This window comes from Gorilla gorilla, chromosome 10 (genome assembly GCF_029281585.2).
Source record: "Gorilla gorilla gorilla isolate KB3781 chromosome 10, NHGRI_mGorGor1-v2.1_pri, whole genome shotgun sequence".
In the NCBI taxonomy this organism is placed as follows: Eukaryota; Metazoa; Chordata; class Mammalia; order Primates; family Hominidae; genus Gorilla; species Gorilla gorilla.
Window position 1 is genome coordinate 23,703,766 of NC_073234.2, and position 18,008 is coordinate 23,721,773.

The following is an 18,008-nucleotide window of genomic DNA, read 5'->3' on the forward strand; positions in this document are numbered from 1 at the left end:
ACCTTCCACCACTGGGTTGAATTAGTTGACCCTGACATGTTTTGTGACCTTGGTGGGAAAGAAGAATCAAAGGCACGTCCTTAACATTCCTCTTTTCAAATGCTATCAAGTATGATGACATATTGCGGGAGAGTCAGTCACCCCTTGTAGGTTGGTGTATGGAGTAGGCCCACCTTGCTTGCATTTTAGGATAGTTTAAAGATTTAAGATATTATACTTTGGGGCCGGGCGTGGTGGCTCATGCCTATAATCCCAGCAGTTTGGGAGGCTGAGGCAGGCAGATCACCTGAGGTCAGGAGTTCGAGCTCAGCCTGACCAACATGGTAAAACCCCATCTCTACTAAAAACACAAAATTAGCCGGGCGTGGTGGCGCATGCCTGTTATCCCAGCTACTCTGGAGGCTGAGGCAGGAGAATCGCTTGAACCTGGAAGGTGGAGGTTATAGTAAGCCAAGACTGCGCCATTGCACTCCAGCCTGGGTGACAAGAATGAAACTCTCTCTCAAAAAGAAAAGATATTGGTTGGGCGCAGTGGCTCACACCTGTAATCCCAGCACTTTGGGAGGCCGAGGCGGGCAGATCACAAGGTCAGCAGTTCGAGACCAGCCTGGCCAACATGGTGAAACCTCATCTCTACTATAAATACAAAAATTAGCCGGGTGTGGTGGCAGGCGCCTGTAATCCCAGCTACTTGGGAGGCTGAGGCAGAAGAATTGCTTGAACCCGAGAGGTGGAGGTTGGCGGTGAGCTGAGATCGTGCCAAGTGTGCCACTGTGCTCTAGCCTGGGCTACAGAGTGATACTTCATCTCAAAAAAAAAAAAGAAAAGATATTATACTTTGGACAGGAGCTGTGTTCCCATCTGGGACTTCCTGGAGAAGATACAGTACAAAATAGTTACAGGTACTCACCAGGTTTTCATCAGAAATGAGGGAGCTCTAATTGTAGGAATTTCTTCAGAATACATTTCCAAAGCAAATGGAAAAGAAAAGGAGTCCAGAAATGCTGATTACTCGTTGTACATTAAATCTTTATAACTGTGTCAAGATTATTCACCTTGATATCCTATACACTAACCCCAGGAGTTTAGGTCTTATTCCCAGGGTCTTATGGGATGTGCTGGGGTTTCTGGAAGCCTGGCTAATTGCTATTATAGCAAGTCTATAGTCACTCACTAGGAGATTTATTTGCTGCATATTTAGAGATTGTGATATATTCTGAATGTGAAACAAAAGGATTCATAAATCTCTGAGCCTTGCAAGGACCCATGAGAAAAAAAAGCATTTATTCATATCAAATATATAAGCAAATTAATATATAAGCTGGAAAGGTAGCACTTCAAATCTTATGTCAGACATTCTTCACAACTGAAAGAATTCCTAGTGATTTGTAATTTTTCTGCATATACTTTATAAAAAATCTGTAGTCCAGACCCTCACCTCGGCCATTGAACAGTTACTGTCTTGCAGGTCTAAAACACATGTCATTTTCTGTTTTTAGACTACATCATTGTATTTGGTTTAGATGAGGCCATGTTGTGATACAAACAAGCCAGAAATTTCAGACGTTTGACACAAACATTTATATATACAGAAAAATGAAAAGGTGGTAGGGAGTTAGGTAATTTTGTTTTAAATGAAAAAGGGACAGAAGGAAAGCTATATAAATGGTTGGAGTGTATAGACAAAGTAGAAGAAAAATATGTGGTCATGAATGAATTAAAATATGGTTATTAATGAATGTTGGGATGCTGGATAAACAAAAATATGGGGTGCTTGGATAAACATCTTCATCTTTCAAAACAAGAAGTCGTTTTATCATGTCTCCAGAAAAGAGCAGCATAAGCACATGATTTAGAAACATCATGATAATTATCAAAGGAAACATCTAAAATTGTGCAAGGGTTATCTCTGGGAAATGAGAGTGGGAGGAGGGAACTTTTGGGCACAGTGAAGTAGGAGACCTCATATTTCATTATATACTTTGTTAAATTCTTTTAAAACTATGTGCATGTATTACTTTGGCAAAGAAAAGGATTTTAAAAACCCAGAAGATATATTTGGTAATTTTGGCATGTAAGTTGCCTGTCGTCATGTTTTAAAATGTGATGGCAAGCCTGGTAGGGTACTCAGTTGCAGAGAGTAGAAGAATTGCTGCTCCATCCTCCACCCTCTTTCTCCTTCCACTTGAAATACTTTCTTAGAAAGTATTCATTTGGAGCAAGAGGGAAGGAGTAACTAGAATCTTAAGAAATTAGAGGTTGTTTGAGGCACAAAGTCTGATGTGGAAGATTTGGAGGCTGGGGAGTAATAAGGAAACTAAGGAGCTTAAGAAGAGGAGTGGAAAATAGGTGCCCAACCCGTAGGCAGTTAGAAGAAACAGAACTCCCCAAACCACAGCTTTCATAACATTTCATGAGTCAGTTTTCACGCAATAGATGCTTATTTAGTTGTAATAGTGGAAACTCTATGTAACAGTGGAAATTTCTATGTCCTGTACCCAGGGGTGTTCCCAGGGACAGGCATCATTACATAACACTGTGCTCCAGACTCAGTCTCATGGCTTCTTGTCTTCACAGGCATTTTCTTTTTGCACTCTCTTTTCATTTAAAACCATCAACACCACACGACAACAAAGCAGTAGGATATATGATCATCTTTCACTCACGTAGGAGAACAAGAAATGGTTTTAAACGGAATCTGGAAGACTTAGACAATGCTAAGGAAAAATTTAATGATGGAAATATCGACAAATATTTAACATCAACCATTTAAAAACAAAGTAGTTTCTCTTATTTCACATAGCTTAGTTTGGGATAGAAATAGAACTAATTTTTACAATGATTCTTACATTTAGCATTAATCAGAAATGAGGGTTTGTTAAGTGCCCTTGCTGGGTCCCAACCCCCAGAGATTCCAATTCAGCAAGTCTGGGATGCGGCTTGAGAATTTGCATTTCTAACAAGTTTCTAGGTGATGCTGATGCCAATAGTCTGTGTACCCTTTGAGAACCACTGGATTGATTCTTTGACAGTTTTTGAAGTCCGCTGCTCACCATATCGCTTCATCCTCTTATAAACTTTCACTATGTGATTGCCTAAGAGCCCCTGCTTGTTGGCTGCTCCACATTTTCACACAGTTGTACTATTTCTTTCTGAAAAGACATTGTTTGAGGGACAGTGGGTAGAATGTGTGAGCTCCTCACTGAAGGCTGCCTCCAGAATTCCCTGAATGGACTGCCTTGCTTTCTTCCTAAAATCTTTCCCCAAGAGGGCATAAAGGAAGGGATTAAAGCAACTATTGGCAGATGCTAGAGCAATGCATACATGATCCCAGGACATCAGAGTTTTCCCCAAGGGAGTTTCTGGGTCAGTAAGCAATGACAGGACTCCAAAAATGTGGTATGGAGTCCAGCAGACAAGAAAGACAGCCACCACCACCACGGCCACTCGAAAGGTTTTGCTCTGAGACTTGGCGAAGCGGCCCCTTTGCATTCGGAAGACAATGAAGCTGTAGCAGGCTATCATGATAACAGAGGGCAGCAGGAAACCCACCACTAGCCTAGTGATCGTTATTGCCACGAGGGGCGTTGGCACTTGATTGTCATCTGTGAATTGGCCTAAATTGTAATAATCCTGGAAACCTTGTGGTAGCTCAGACTCGTAGAAGGAATTGCTAGAAGCGCTTGGGAACAGCTTTAAATGAGTAGAGAGAAAAGCATCAGAGTTATCCAGTGGGCTAGTTTCGTGATCTTCAATAGGAAACCCACTGGGGATTTTAGGTGAGACCACATCAGCAGGTTTAAATACATTAGAATACAGATTTTGACTTGTTAACCTAGCAGAATCCCTAGGGAGTGAATCTGCAGAAGGTCTTTGAAATGTTTGAGGTTGGAAGACAGTGGGGACTGTCCAAGGATGATCATTTGTTTGGAAAGAGGAAGGATCTAACCTATCATTCATTTCTCCAGGCGGCTGAACAATGTTTTCAAGAGACGTGTTTTCTAGTGGATCTCCATAAAAGTCTGGATAATCTAATGAGCTGGAGAGACCAAATTTGTAGCCACATCTATTATGGTTGTCTGTAGTGAAGATTTCCCGGTACACGAACACGGGAATGCACATCACAAAAGCCACCACCCAGATACATCCACAGATAGAGCAGGCCGTCCCTACATTGCGATGATTCTGACACCAGATTGGCTTGAATACCACAAGACAGCGATCCAGGCTAATGGCAGTAAGCAGGAAGACACTGGCAAACATGTTGAGGACAATGATGGAGGGGATGAGCTTGCATAGGAACCTGCCGTAGGGCCACTGTCCCTGGAGAGCCAAGTGAGCCAGCGAGAAGGGCAAGGAGAGGCAGCAGAGGAGGTCCGCCAAGGTGAGGTGGAGGAACCAAATTGTGTTCACTGTCCGCTGCATCTTCAGGCCAGCCACCCACAGCACCAGCCCATTGCCTGGCAATCCCAGTAAAAAAGTAAGGCTGAGAATGACCATGGAGAGAATTACTGGGGGCTCATTCCATGGCTGTGAGAGTAGGTCAGTTGAATTGGTCTCAGCAGAGAAAGACGCCATTGCTAAACTTCTGCAAAAAGATGAAAAAAATGTTAAAACGAACAGTATCTTTTTGAAAATGCATACATATTCTTAGGATTCTAATCTTCCCACATAAAGATGTGGGATCATGAAACCAGAAGGTCCTCACGCTGTTTTAGTTTGCCTTCCTTCACCTCACACGGGACCACATAAAAGCATTCTCTGATAGACAATTGTATTTATTAATTTATTAATTATTTTTCAGACAGAGTCTTCCTCTGTCGCCCAGGCTGGAGTGCAGTGGATTGATTTCAGCTCACTGTAAGCTCTGCCTCCCGGGTTCAAGTGATTCTCCTGCTTCAGCCTCCAGAGTAGCTGGGATTACAGGCGTGCACCACCACGCCTGGCTAATTTTTGTATTTTTAGTAGAGACGGGGTTTTGCCATGTTGGCCAGGCTGGTCTTGAACTCCTGACCTCAGGTGATCTGCCTGCCTTGGCCTCCCAAAGTGCTGGGATTATAGGCATGAGCCACCATGCCCATCCTATGATAGACAATTTAAAATCTACTTTATTGATTTATGTGTGTATCAAAATTACAGCCTCATCTGGAAGTCCATATTAGTGTAAATTTCTCCTCTTTCTTGTACTTTCAATCTTGGTTTTTCCACTGGCTCCTTTCTTCACCCAGTGTGTTTAAAAATAAACAAATAAGCTAAATAAGTAAACACACAAAAATATCTGGATTGGAGATCTCCAACCTGAGGTCATGAAAGGGTTTTAGGAAGTTCCATCACCACCTAAAATGATATGCAAAACTTCAACTTTACATATTCTCATTTCTCTGAGGGCAGAAGCTTCATCCACTCTCCCCACCAGATTTTCAGAGGACTCGCCGCCACAGAAAGAGGTACTCTAGACTCAGCGATGTCTTTTAGATACAACTCCATCTCCTTTTGCTTTCAAATTTTCCAAGAGTTGTTGGCCCTCTGCATTGACTTCCTCACTACCTATAATTTCTTTCTTATTTATTTGTGTTTTATGACCGTAACTTGGGAAAAGAGCTTTATTATTACAAAAGCAAAAAATATGCATGAAGAAAATTGGAAAATATAGACAAACAAAAAAGAAAATAAAAATATACTCACTAGTCAGTGATTATTATTTTAGCACCTGAATTTATATCCTCTTGACCTTTTTTTATGTGCGTGTGTGCATTTACGTATACACATGTGTATCTTTAGTCAGCAGGGGCTGTGATGGCTAGAAGCCTTCTAATACGAGGGACAGTGCTTTATTTATTTATTTATTATTATTATTATTATTATTATTATTATTTTTGAGACAGAATCTCCCTCCGTCATTCAGGCTGGAGTGCAGTGATACAATCTCGGCTCACTGCAGCCTCTGCCTCCCAGGTTCAAGCAATTATCGTGCCTCAGCCTCCTGAGTAGCTGGGACTGCAGTTGCCCACCAACGTACCAACTAATTTTTGTATTTTTAGCAGAGACAGGTTTTGCCATGTTGGCCAGGCTACTCTTGAACTGCTAGGCTCAAGTGATCCTCCCTCCTCTCCCTCCCAAAGTGCTGGGATTACAGGTGCGAGCCACCGCACCTGGCCCTAACAAAAAAATTTTAATTGCCAAATACATGTATCATAACGTTTACCATCTTCACCATTTTTAAGTACACAGTTCAGTAGTGTTTACCATATTCACGTTGTACAACCAATTTTCAGAACTTTTTCATCTTACAAAACTGAAAATGTGCTCATGAAAGAATTCCCCATTTTCTCCTTTTCTCAGCCCCTGGCAACCACCATTCTACTTTCAATTTCTGTGAATTCGACTACTTTAGATATCTGATCTAAGTGGAATCATACAGTATTTGTCTTTTTGTGTCTGGTGTATTTCACTTAGCATAATGTCTTCAAGCTTCCTCCGTGTTGTGGCATGGGTCAGAATTTTCTTTCTTTTTGGCCGGGCGCGGTGGCTCACGCCTGTAATCCCAGCACTTTGGGAGGCCGAGGCGGGCGGATCACGAGGTCAGGAGATCGAGACCATCCTGGCTAACACGGTGAAACCCCGTTTCTACTAAAAATACAAAAAATTAGCCGGGCGTGGTAGTGGGCGCCTGTAGTCCCAGCTACTCGGGAGGCTGAGGCAGGAGAATGGCGTGAACCCGGGAGGTGGAGCTTGCAGTGAGCCGAGATCGCGCCACTGCACTTCAGCCTGGGCGACAAAGCAAGACTCCGTCTCAAAAAAAAAAAAAAAAAAAAGAATTTTCTTTCTTTTTAAGGCTGAATAATATTCCATTGTAGGTCTATACCTCATTTTGTTTATCCAGTCATTCCACAGAGGACATTTGGATTGCTTTCACCTTTTCACTATTGTGAATTATGCATCTATGAACATGGGTGTAAATACATATTTTTAATAAAATTTTTTCTTTTTTCAGTTAGCAGTCTCCACATTATACAATATGTACCATAAGGAATACCCGACCTTTATCTGTTTTGTTTCTGTTTGTAAAGATGGGGTCTTGATATGTTGCTCAGGCTGGTCTCCAACTCCTGGGCTCTAGTGATTCTTCCTCGGCCTTCCGAAGTGCTGAGATTACAGGCACGAACCACCATGCCCCCCCTTTTATATGATTATTTTTCAACTGTCCCTAAGACATCTTTTATAGCTGGCTTGTCCACAACAATATCTATTTCAGATCGCACTTTCTTCTTAAGTCTCTTAATTTAGCATAATTTCTCTTTTTCAAGGATACTGGTTTGTTTTGGGGCCTACGCCTACTGTTCTGAACACTAACTTCTTTTTTTTTTTTTTTTTTTTGAGACGGAGTTTCACTCTTGTTGCCCACGCTGGAGTGCAGTGGCGCGATCTTGGCTCACTGCAACCTCCTCCTCCCGGGTTCAGGTGATTCTCCTGCCTCAGCCTCTCGGTAGCTGGGATTACAGGCATGCGCCACCATGCCCGGCTGATTTTTTTTTGTATTTTTAGTAGAGAACGGGGTTTCTCCATGTTGGCCAGGATGATCTTGATCTCCCGACCTCAGGCAATCCGCCCGCCTCGGCCTCCCAAAGTGTTGGGATTACAGGCGTGAGCCACCGCGCCCGGCTCTTTTTTTTTTTTTTTTTTTTTTTTTGTGATGGAGTCTCGCTCTGTCTCCCAGGCTGGAGTGCAATGGTGCAATCTCGGCTCACTACAGCCTCCGCCTCCCGGGTTTAAGCAATTCTTCTGCCTCAGCCTCCCGAGGAGCTGGGATTACAGGCGTGTACCACCACGCCCGGCTAATTTTTGTATTTTTTGTAGAGACGGGGTTTCACCATGTTAGCCAGGATGATCTTGATTTCCTGACCTGGTGATCCTCCCGCCTTGGCCTCCCAAAGTGCCGGGATTACAGATGTGAGCCACTGGGCCCGGCCGGCCACCAACTTCTTAATTCTTTGTAATGTATCTTCTGCTTCCATAATTCTGCTAAAATTACTTCTAAAAACCAAATCCAAACGTTTGTTTCTCAGTCACCTTCCACAATATGTGTCATTAGATACACTGACTTCTTAACACTCTCTTCTCTTGGCCTCTGTGATATTACCTTCCCCTAATTCTGAACATGCTCGTAAATGTACCCTGCTTTATAGCTTTCCTGAGCAATTCACTATTCCAACTTAATGCCATTTTCCATTCCATGGCTAATGCTGTTTACTTGTATCTGGAATTATGCCCTTCACCAAGTCTTCAGCTTCTTAATTTGTGTGTGTGTGTGCATGTTTGAACCTTTTTTCATATTCTATAGGCAATGACACATTTTATCTTGTACAATAATTATAATGGCTGTCTAATCTATTATTCTGGATTTAAACTTTATGATGGTAAAAAGGAGTCTTATTCATAAATGCTCATTTCACATAATTTAGCACAATGCCTTATGAGACACCAAGGTTAAAGATTATGTGGAAAGGCTGGGTGCAGTGGCTCATGCCTGTAATCCCAGCACTTTGGGGGGCCGAGGGGAGAAGATCGCTTGGGGCTAGGAGTTCAAGACCAGCCTGGCTAACATGGCAAAATCCCATCTCTACCAAAAATACAAAAATTAGCTGGGTGTGGTAGCTCACACTTGTAATCCCAGCTACTTGGGAGGCTGAGGCACGAGAATCGCTTGAACTGGAGAGGTGGAGGTTGCAGTGAGCTGAGGTTGCACCACTGCACTCCAGCCTGCATGACAAAGAGACTCTGTCTCAAAAGAAAAAAAAAGAAAAAAAAATTACTTGAATAGATGGATGCCCATTTTGGGGGTTGACTTTTTTTTTCTTTTGCAATTACATCTAAAATTCTAATTTGTATCCACGTAATCCTTACCCAGGCCTCTTCCTTAATTCCCATGCTGTCCCTTTTAACTTTCTTTTTGTGAAATTCCTAATTTTTACTGGATAAAATAACATTTTACATTTTATAGAGGCTCAAAATATTTTTGTGACTTGAAAGTAGTTCTGCTGAGTCAGCCAAATATTGCCATAGGGCCTCATATGATTAGCAGAAGTTAAAATAGCAAGTCAACAAAATAATAAAAAAGAAGACATGGGCTGGGCACAGTGGCTCACACCTGTTATCCCAGCACTTTGGGAAGCCAAGGCAGGCAGATCGCCTGAGGTCAGGAGTTTGAGACCAGCCTATCCAACATGGAGAAACTCTGTCTCTACTAAAAATACAAAACTAGCCGGGCATGGTGGCACATGCCTGTAATCCCAGCTACTCAGGAGGCTGAGGCAGGAGAATCGCTTGAACCTGGGAGGCAGAGGTTGTGGTGAGCCGAGGTTGTGCCACTACACTCCAGCCTGGGCAACAAAAGCAAAACTCCATCTCAAAAAAAAAAAAAAAAAAAAAAAGGAAGAAGAAATTATTCTCATTCCCCTTTCCATGGCCTTGTCTACTCAGATATTTAAATACTATCACGGTACCCCCCTAAAATATTGAGAGAAGAATAGAGTCATGGGATGCTAGGACTGAAAGAAAACTTGGTAATCATCTCTCCTCTCCTCATTTTGTTGTTGTTGTTGTTTGTTTGTTTGTTTGTAGAGATAGGGTCTTGCTATGTTGCCCAAGCTGCTCTCAAACTCCTGGACTCAAGCAATCCTCCCATGTTGGCCTCACAGTGTGCTGGGGTTACAGACATGAGCCACTGTGCCCAGCCTACGTTTTCTCTGCTTTTATTTCTCAAGTTTGACAGTGAAACTCAGCAAATTAGATTACAAGCATATAATCATTACTAGGGAGGTTCTTGGATTTCAGGTCCGAGGACTGTTAGGCAAATGCTGTTTTTACTACCAAAGAAAAAAAATCACATAAAAAAAGATATATGGTATTGCTAATAAAGGGGAAGCTGCCGAGAACTGCATGAACTGAAGTAGCAGGGACTGCAAACAGCAAAATTTCAATAAAAATAGAGTTATCTGTCATGAGCTATATGTTAAATATTGTTATTATCTGTTTTGAAATGAAAGTATGTATGAGTCAGGGATTAAAAGTCCTTTAGCACAAGGCTGGGTGTGGTGGCTCACGCCTGTAATCCCAGCACTTCGGGAGGCAGAGGCAGGTAGATCACCTGAGGTCAGGAGTTTGAGACGAACCTGGCCAACGTGGTGGAACCCTGTCTCTACTAAAAATACAAAAAAATTTAACTGGGTGTGGTAGCACGTGCCTGTAATCCCACCTACTCAGGAGGCTGAGGCAGGAGAATCGCTTGAACCTGGGAGGCGGAGGTTGCAGTGAGCTGAGATCATGCTACTGTACTCCAGCCTGGGCAACAGAGTGAGACTCTGTCTCAAAAAAAAAAAAAGTCCTGCAGAGCAAGATTACTTTTTACATTTCTTCAGGTTAATTTGGCTAAAAAGTACCATACCTTTATGTGTTTAAGATTAGTAGAGGATTAAAAAAATTATTACTAAGTTGACCAGCAGTAATTTAAAGGTAATTAATATCCTGAAACTAAAATTCCACTGTGATAGAGAAAGAAAAGTGGACCCCAGAATCAAATTGTAGTAATAGGATAACAGAGTCAGTAGCAATAAGGAATGGACAAAAGAATAAAAAAAAGAAAGAGGAAATGGAAAGGGAAAAAAAGTGCAGTCAATGATTTGAAAAACAAATTAATGGGGACAGCTGGAATCAAAGTTCAGGGTGAAATACATAGCCAATTCAAAGAAAGGAAAGAAATGACGTAAAAATTCACTATTAATTCCACTATGAAAATATTAAAAGCAAAGACAAATGGAATGTGGAATATTAGAAAAATATTTAGAAAAAGGAAGTTAGACATAGAGATAAGACAAAAGAACTCAAAGTCAGAGAAGGAATAGGGGAAATAGAAGATAGTGACACTCAAACTCATTACCTATAATGAGCAAAACAGGCTAAGCACAAGTCATCAGGTGCATCTAGGTTTTCTTACCAAAAAACTGAGACAGTAGCTGAAGGCTTCAGCACCTGGATATCTCCACGAGTCCTGTCTGGTCCCCACGCTTAGCCACAGAGAAGTCATGAAGTATGGCAAGAAAATTTGCTGAGCTTTCTCTTCTTCTGTTCTCTCTCTGTTTCCGGCAATAAGTTAAGTCTTATGCTCTAGACCACTATCTGACCTCACAGGAAGAGTTTCAAAGTGAGTCATTTCTAAATGGCTTAGAAAGGCAAAGCAGGAAAACAGAAGTAGGAGTTTATAATCCTGAGACATTTTCTGCAGCACACAGAGAATGGTTAGAGAGAGGGTACCTCTGTACATAGGGTTCAACTTCATAGGTTTTGTTTAGAAATGAAAAAAAAAAAGACTCTATGAGATGTGAGGGTTGGAGTGGGGAGTGGTTGGGGAGGAATGACCTGAATAAACTCATTTAATTAATCTCAAATAACATATCTGAAATGCTTGATATATGTGAAAAACGGTGCCATGCCAAAATCAGGATGAATTAAGCTATATTCTAATCTCCAGAGATTCACAATCGAGTGGGAATATGTACCCATACATATACACACAAAGCTGTAATACAACCTAGGCTATAATAATAGAAGTAACAATAGAAGTAAAATAATAGAACACTCTAGCCAGGGGTATATATAACCCAGGGCAATCTAGGAGAGTCTTAAGATAGAAATAAGATGTGGGCAAGTACTTAATTAAGTACCTGTAGGAATTCTAGAGACAGAAAAAGGTGAAAAGCTGCTTAGGCTATAAGTGCAGCCTAGTCAAAGGCAGGTAGGTGGGAGAGGGCAGGTAGGTGGGAGAGGGCAGGTAGGTGGGAGAGCTTAGTGGTCACTGGAGAACAGACTGGAGTCTAGGTGCTGTTTCATCAGGAAGGAGTACAGAAGACTGAAGGTAATTCCTGCTTAATGAATACTATGCTGTAAATAATTCTTATATTATTCTTTTAGATATATGCATATACTCTTTTAGATATATGCATATAAAATAAAGTTTATTTGGGTCAAATGTATTTGAACACTGTTGTCTGTGATATAGGCTTTAGTCTATATTAATCAACTTGTCCAAACCATAATATCTGCTCCTCCACTTGTTTGCAGTCAAGTCACCACGGAATATTTTTGAGGCAGAAAGATCAAAAGAAAAATGCCAAGAGTTGAGTAGTATTTATTAGTTTATTTCCATTGTCATCATCCAATTACAAAAATAGAACATACTTTGTTCTAGAAGAAATACATTGAAATAATACAGAAGTATAATGGGTAAAAAAAATGAAAGATTTTCTTTTCAATTCCGCTGCCCAAAGTAACTATTTTTAATAGGTTAGTGTTCATTCTTCCTGATTTTTTTTTTTCTGAATATAGCACACATTTTGTTTGTTTGAGACAGGGCCTCAGTCTGTCGCCCAGGCTGGAGTCAGTGGCACCATCTTGGCTCACTGCAACCTCTGCCTCCTAGGTTCAAGCAGTTCTCCCACCTCGTCCTCCTTAGTAGCTGGGACTACAGGCATGTGCCACCACAACCGGCTAATTTTTATATTTTTTCGGTAGAGATGGGGTTTTGCCATGTTGGGCAGGCTGGTCTTGAACTCCTGAGCTCAGGTGATCCACCTGCCTCAGCCTCCCAAAGTGCTGTGATTACCGGTGTGAGCCACCCCGCCCGGCCTAACACACATTTTTCTAAAAGGTAGTTTTGAACATAAATGGGATGGTAATTTATGTGCGATTTTATGTCTTGCTTTTTTACTTAACAATATATCAAAACATACTTCCATGTTAGTACATATAATCCTATTGATTATTTTGGGTTTTCTTTCCTCCAATATTTGGAAATATTGAATAATATAGGTATCCAGAAAGCATATAAAATGTAGGATTACCATATATGTACATATATATCTAATTAAAATATATTTTATAAAAGCAATTAATTCCCCATGGTAAAAATTAAATATGAGAAGATTAAAGTAAAAACCAAAATTTCCTAAACACCTAGCTATCCTCTTTCCATTTTCCAGATGTAGTCTCTCTCATAAATATGCATATTCTACTACGCATATTGTTTTGTTCTATTTTTTCCACTTATCTTTTTATATCAGGACATCTTGGCCCAAATTACACTTTTTTTTTTTTTCCTGAGACAGAGTTTTGCTCTTGTCACCCAGGTTGGAGTGCAGTGGTGCGATCTCGGCTCACTGCAACTTCTGCCTCCTGGCTTCAATTGATTCTCCTGCCTCAGCCTCCCAAGTAGCTGGGATTACAGGTGCCCACAACCACACCTGGCTAATTTTTTGTATTTTTAGTAGAGATGGGGTTTCACCATGTTGGCCAGGCTGGTCTCGAACTCCTGATCTCAGGTGATCTGCCCACCTCGGCCTCCCAAAGTCCTGGGATTACAGGCATGAGCCACTGCGTGCGGTCCCAAATTATACTTTTTAAGTTGCTCCATAGTATTCCATTTAATCAATTATTTTTCGTTGAATATTGTTTTTATCCAATTTTAAATGATTATAAACAAAACTCAATGAGCACTATTGTATTTACATGTATTTCTGTAGAATAGAGTTTTAGAATTGGAATTGCTAAGTCTAAGAGCACACACTTTTACATTTTGAAAGATACAGAATTTTCCACTAAAGAGACTTCACCAATTGTCACACTAAGTTCAGTACCATAAACATATAGTCTGCTCCTGCTCCTGACACAGTGTGTTGCACTGCGGAAGATGGAGGAGGAATGAGAGATGTATATAACTGTAATACAGTAGGGGCTGCTAGGAGGGCACAATACACCCTGGGAATATGAAACCGTAAGAGACTAATTCTCATGGAAGCAAACCCACGATGATGCACTGAAGAGGTAGCATTGGGGCCATAAGGATGTGTAGAAATTTGTCAGGCAATAGTACTGTAAAATAATACCTTGTCTCTCTCTCTCCCCTACCATGAACTTCTTGCCTGTCTCCAGTGGCTGCTACCTTGCCTGGTATAACAGGTCTGTGGCACCAATAAGTGAATGAATGTTTGTTTGAAAAGGATGTTGACATCTGAATATAATTCAAATAATTGACTTGAGTCCTTAGAGTTGTTTCTGGCATGAATTCAATTTTACTAATTTCTCTCTCTCTAAAGATTACACAGCAATGTGGCTGGGTGTGGTGGCTCATGCCTGTAATCCCAGCACTTTGGGAGGCCGGGGCGGGCGGATCACCTGAGGTTAGGAGTTCGAGACCAGCCTGGCCAACGTGATGAAACCCTATCTCTACTAAAAATATAAAAATTTAGCTGGACGTTATACAGCAATTTAAACTGGTTCAAGAGCTCCCAGCTGTGTTCTTTGGATTTTTCAGGAAGAAAATTACTAAAAACTTGTTGTGAATAGTGCTCCTGTTTCTGGATGACTTCTCTCTTCTTAAAAAGTACTGGTTGTTTTGTGGTGTATTGTGGAAAGCTCTGAGGAAGTTATGTGATTCACTTCTGTTTTGTTCTATTCTGAATATCTAAATATAAATTTCTAAAAGCAGAGATCAGATGCTTTGGAAAAAAGAAAATTTGAATATATGTTGCAAAGGCAGCCATATTAAAACCTTTTACCAGTCACTTGACTAATTCTACACTGTCATTGATGGAGATCTGTATTAAAGCTTGTTTGGCCAAAATAAAAATGTTAGAATCACAGATCTCTAGCTTGTTTTCTCTGAGAGAGTTAAATACATTATAAAGTTACTGTCCTTAAAGACTTCAACAAAAAATGATTAAATCCGTTATTAGATAATTTGTAGTAACCTATGCTCTAAATTAAATATAACTAAGTGCCAAAAACTGTGGATGACACAGACAAATGCAATGGCTGGTCAGCAAAGGGTAAGATTGATTGATGGTGGCTAGAATTAGCTGGAAAATTTTTATGGAAGAAAAGATTCATGAGGTGAATAGAGCACTAGACCAGGAATGTGGAGACATACATTTGACTTTCAGTTTTGTAATAACTACTCGACCTTGGGCTAGATACTTGACCTAGAAATTTGTTGTTGTTTTCTTAGGTGGAAAATTAAAGGTTGGATTAAATGGTCTTTCAGGTTTCTTTTACATCTAACAATCTATAATTCTCTCATTTGAGCAGGGAGATTGAAGCTGAGAGGGCATTTCAAGGGAAAAGCATGAGCACATATTAAGGGGGAGGTGAGCCCAACACAACTAAATGGCACAGGTACATGGCGTTGGTGGGAGTAAAAAGGGTATTCTAAGGACTAAGGGAGGGCAGGTAGAAAGCCTGGGTTTAAGTCTCAACTCTGCCACTTACTAATTGTGTTACTGAAAATAAGTTTCTCACACTGTATGTTCTCATTTTCTTATCTGCAAAACAGGGACTGTGTCAGATATCATCTATCGATACTCAAGCCGCCCACACCCTTCCTTATTATCTATTAGAAACCTATGGACTATGTCTCCTCGACCTTCTCTCCAGCTGGGTTCTGAATAGGATCTTCCGGAAGGACGTGTTCATGTGTCAATGGAAAGTAAGGAGAAAGGGGAACTATTGCCTTTAATTTCATAACTTGGTTGTGCACAGAGATTGCAAATCTATTTTAAAAGTAAAAGAGGCTGGGCGGGGTGGCTCATGCCTGTAATCCCAGCACTTTGGGAGGCCGAGGCGGGCGCATCATGAGGTCAGGAGATCGAGACCATCCTGGCTAACACAGTAAAACCCTGTCTCTACTAAAAATACATAAAGAAATTCGCCAGGCGTGGTGGTGGGCGCCTGTAGTCCCAGCTACTCTGGAGGCTAAGGCAGGAGAATGGCGTGAACCCGGCAGGTGGAGCTTGCAGTGAGCCGAGATCGCTCCACTGCACTCCAGCCTGGGTGACAGACCGAGACTCCATCTCAAAAAAAAAATAAAAAAATTTTAAAAAAAGTAAAAGAAAGCGGTCACTCACGCCTGTAACCCCAGCATTTTGGGAGGCCAAGGCAGGCAGATTGCCTGAGCCCAGGAGTTCAAGACCAGCCTGGGTAATATGGCAAAACCCCCCTCTACTAAAAATACAAAAAATCAGCTGGGCATGGTGGTGCACACTTGTAGACCCAGCTACTTTGGAGGCTGAGGCGGGAGGATGGCTTGAGCCTGGGAGGTTGAGGCTGCAGGGAGCTATGATAGTGCCACTGTACTCCAGCTCAGGCAACAAAGAACCTGTCTCAAAAAATAAATAAAAATAAAAATAAATAAACAAAAGAACAAAGACTATGAAATAGAATAAACATTAAAATTGTTAAAGGAAAAGCAATATGGGAGAAAGGGATATCATTTAGCACCTGATTTCTGCAATGGAGGGGGCAGGTGTGGCAGCAGTGGCTGCTGGCTACTGGAGGCTCCAGCAGGATTAATGGTTCCAGCAGCAAGCAGCAGCAGCAGCAGGCCTGTGAGTTTAGATTCTTGTTAAGTGGCAGCAAGAACTCCCATCCTTAAAAGCAAGTGCATGCTTGCCTATTCTAGGTAATATCCTTTTCCATTTTTTCTCTTCCAATTGTAGGAAAGCATCCTCCTGCAGTAATTGATACACAGCTAATATCATCTTTTCACTTTTTATTCCTCTATTTCTTTTGACACTTCTGTAGCCAAGTCTTGTTTTTCTTTTTCTTTTCTTTTCTTTTTTTCTTTTGAGACAGGGTCTTGCTCTGTTGCCCAGGCTGGAGTGCAGTGGCTTGATTGTAGCTCACTGCAGACTTGAACTCCTGGGCTCAAGTGATCCTCCTGCCTCAGCCTCCCGAGTGGCTGGGACTACAGGCATGCACCACCACATCCAGCTATTTTTAAATGTTGTTTTGCAGAGATGGGGTCTTACTATGTTGCCCAGACTGGTCTTGAACTCCTGGCCTCAACTCCCAAAATGCTATGATTACAGGCGTGAACCACGATGGCTGGCCCAAGTCCTTGTCTCATATATCCCTTTTGAAGTACCTACAATGGTTTTAGATTTCCTGGCTGGAGAATGACTGATTCAGGGAATATTCTCTACCTACTCTATAGTATTGTCAGGAGTAGATTAACAGACACACACAGCTCTTAAAACAGTACCAGCATATAAGGAGCTTAACAAATATTAGCCATTATTATGTCAAAAAACGAATGTGAATTACAGTTGCTGATTAGATCAAAATTATTTTCCATCTTAGACAAGTGGCAAATAATTTACAAAATGTTCCCTTCCCAGTGTGAAATCATACCCTTTTTGTCAAGTCAAATTCTAACCTATGGCCCTCAAAGATGTAGATTAGATGTACTCTTTCCCCACTAGAGTATAACTGCCTAATTATCCACATAGTTATGGTAAAGCCAAGTAGGAACACAAATTGAAGAACAAAGTTGCCCAGAAATTAAAAATAATTCAGTTAAAAAGTAAATAAAATAAAAAACTGTTAACTCTACCACAATAACAAATATCTATGCCTGGATCTTGAAAGAAATCAGCCAAATTTGGCATGATAACTCAGACAAATCTTAGTGATTTAAAGAAAATCTAACAAACTTTGCTTATTCTATCGATTTATTGGTTTTTGACTTTCTATTATAGAGTGTATCTAGAATAGCCAGGTAGGAGAGGCTGAAGTGGAAGTAAACTGAATGTAGGTACATGTTTCATTAACACCCTTTGTGACTTTAGTTCTATAAAGGCAAAAGTGAACAAGGAGATAAGGGAGGAGACCACCCCTCATATTGTCTTATGCCCAATTTCTGCCTCCAAAGAAAGAAGAAGTAAAAACTAAAAGGCAGAAATGGAATCCACAAGCAGACAGCCTGGCGCCACACCCTGGGCCTGGTAGTTAAAGATCGACCACTGACCTAATCGGTTATGTTATTTATAGATTACAGACATTGTATAGAAAAGCACTGTGAAAATCCCTGTCCTGTTCTGTTCTGATCTAATGACAGTGCATGCAGCCCCTAGACATGTACCCCCTGCTTGCTCAATCGATCACGACCCTCTCAGGTGGAC

At 41.1% G+C, this 18,008-nt stretch overlaps 1 protein-coding gene across 1 annotated transcript; it reads right to left on the reverse strand.

The window, feature by feature from the left end:
- Positions 1 to 2,697: 2,697 nt before the first annotated feature.
- Positions 2,698 to 11,149, reverse strand: C3AR1 (complement C3a receptor 1). Its single transcript, XM_004052641.5, has 2 exons — positions 10,994 to 11,149; positions 2,698 to 4,588 (listed from the first exon to the last, which is right to left on the reverse strand). Exon 2 carries the CDS (start codon positions 4,576 to 4,578, stop codon positions 3,130 to 3,132), a length of 1,449 nt encoding a protein of 482 aa, XP_004052689.1. The 5' UTR covers positions 4,579 to 4,588; positions 10,994 to 11,149; the 3' UTR covers positions 2,698 to 3,129.
- Positions 11,150 to 18,008: the final 6,859 nt, after the last annotated feature.

What these genes read in the sequence shown, in the direction of transcription:
- C3AR1 (XM_004052641.5), bottom strand. Translation starts at nt 4,578, where the DNA reads ATGGCGTCTTTCTCTGCTGAGACCAATTCAACTGACCTACTCTCACAG.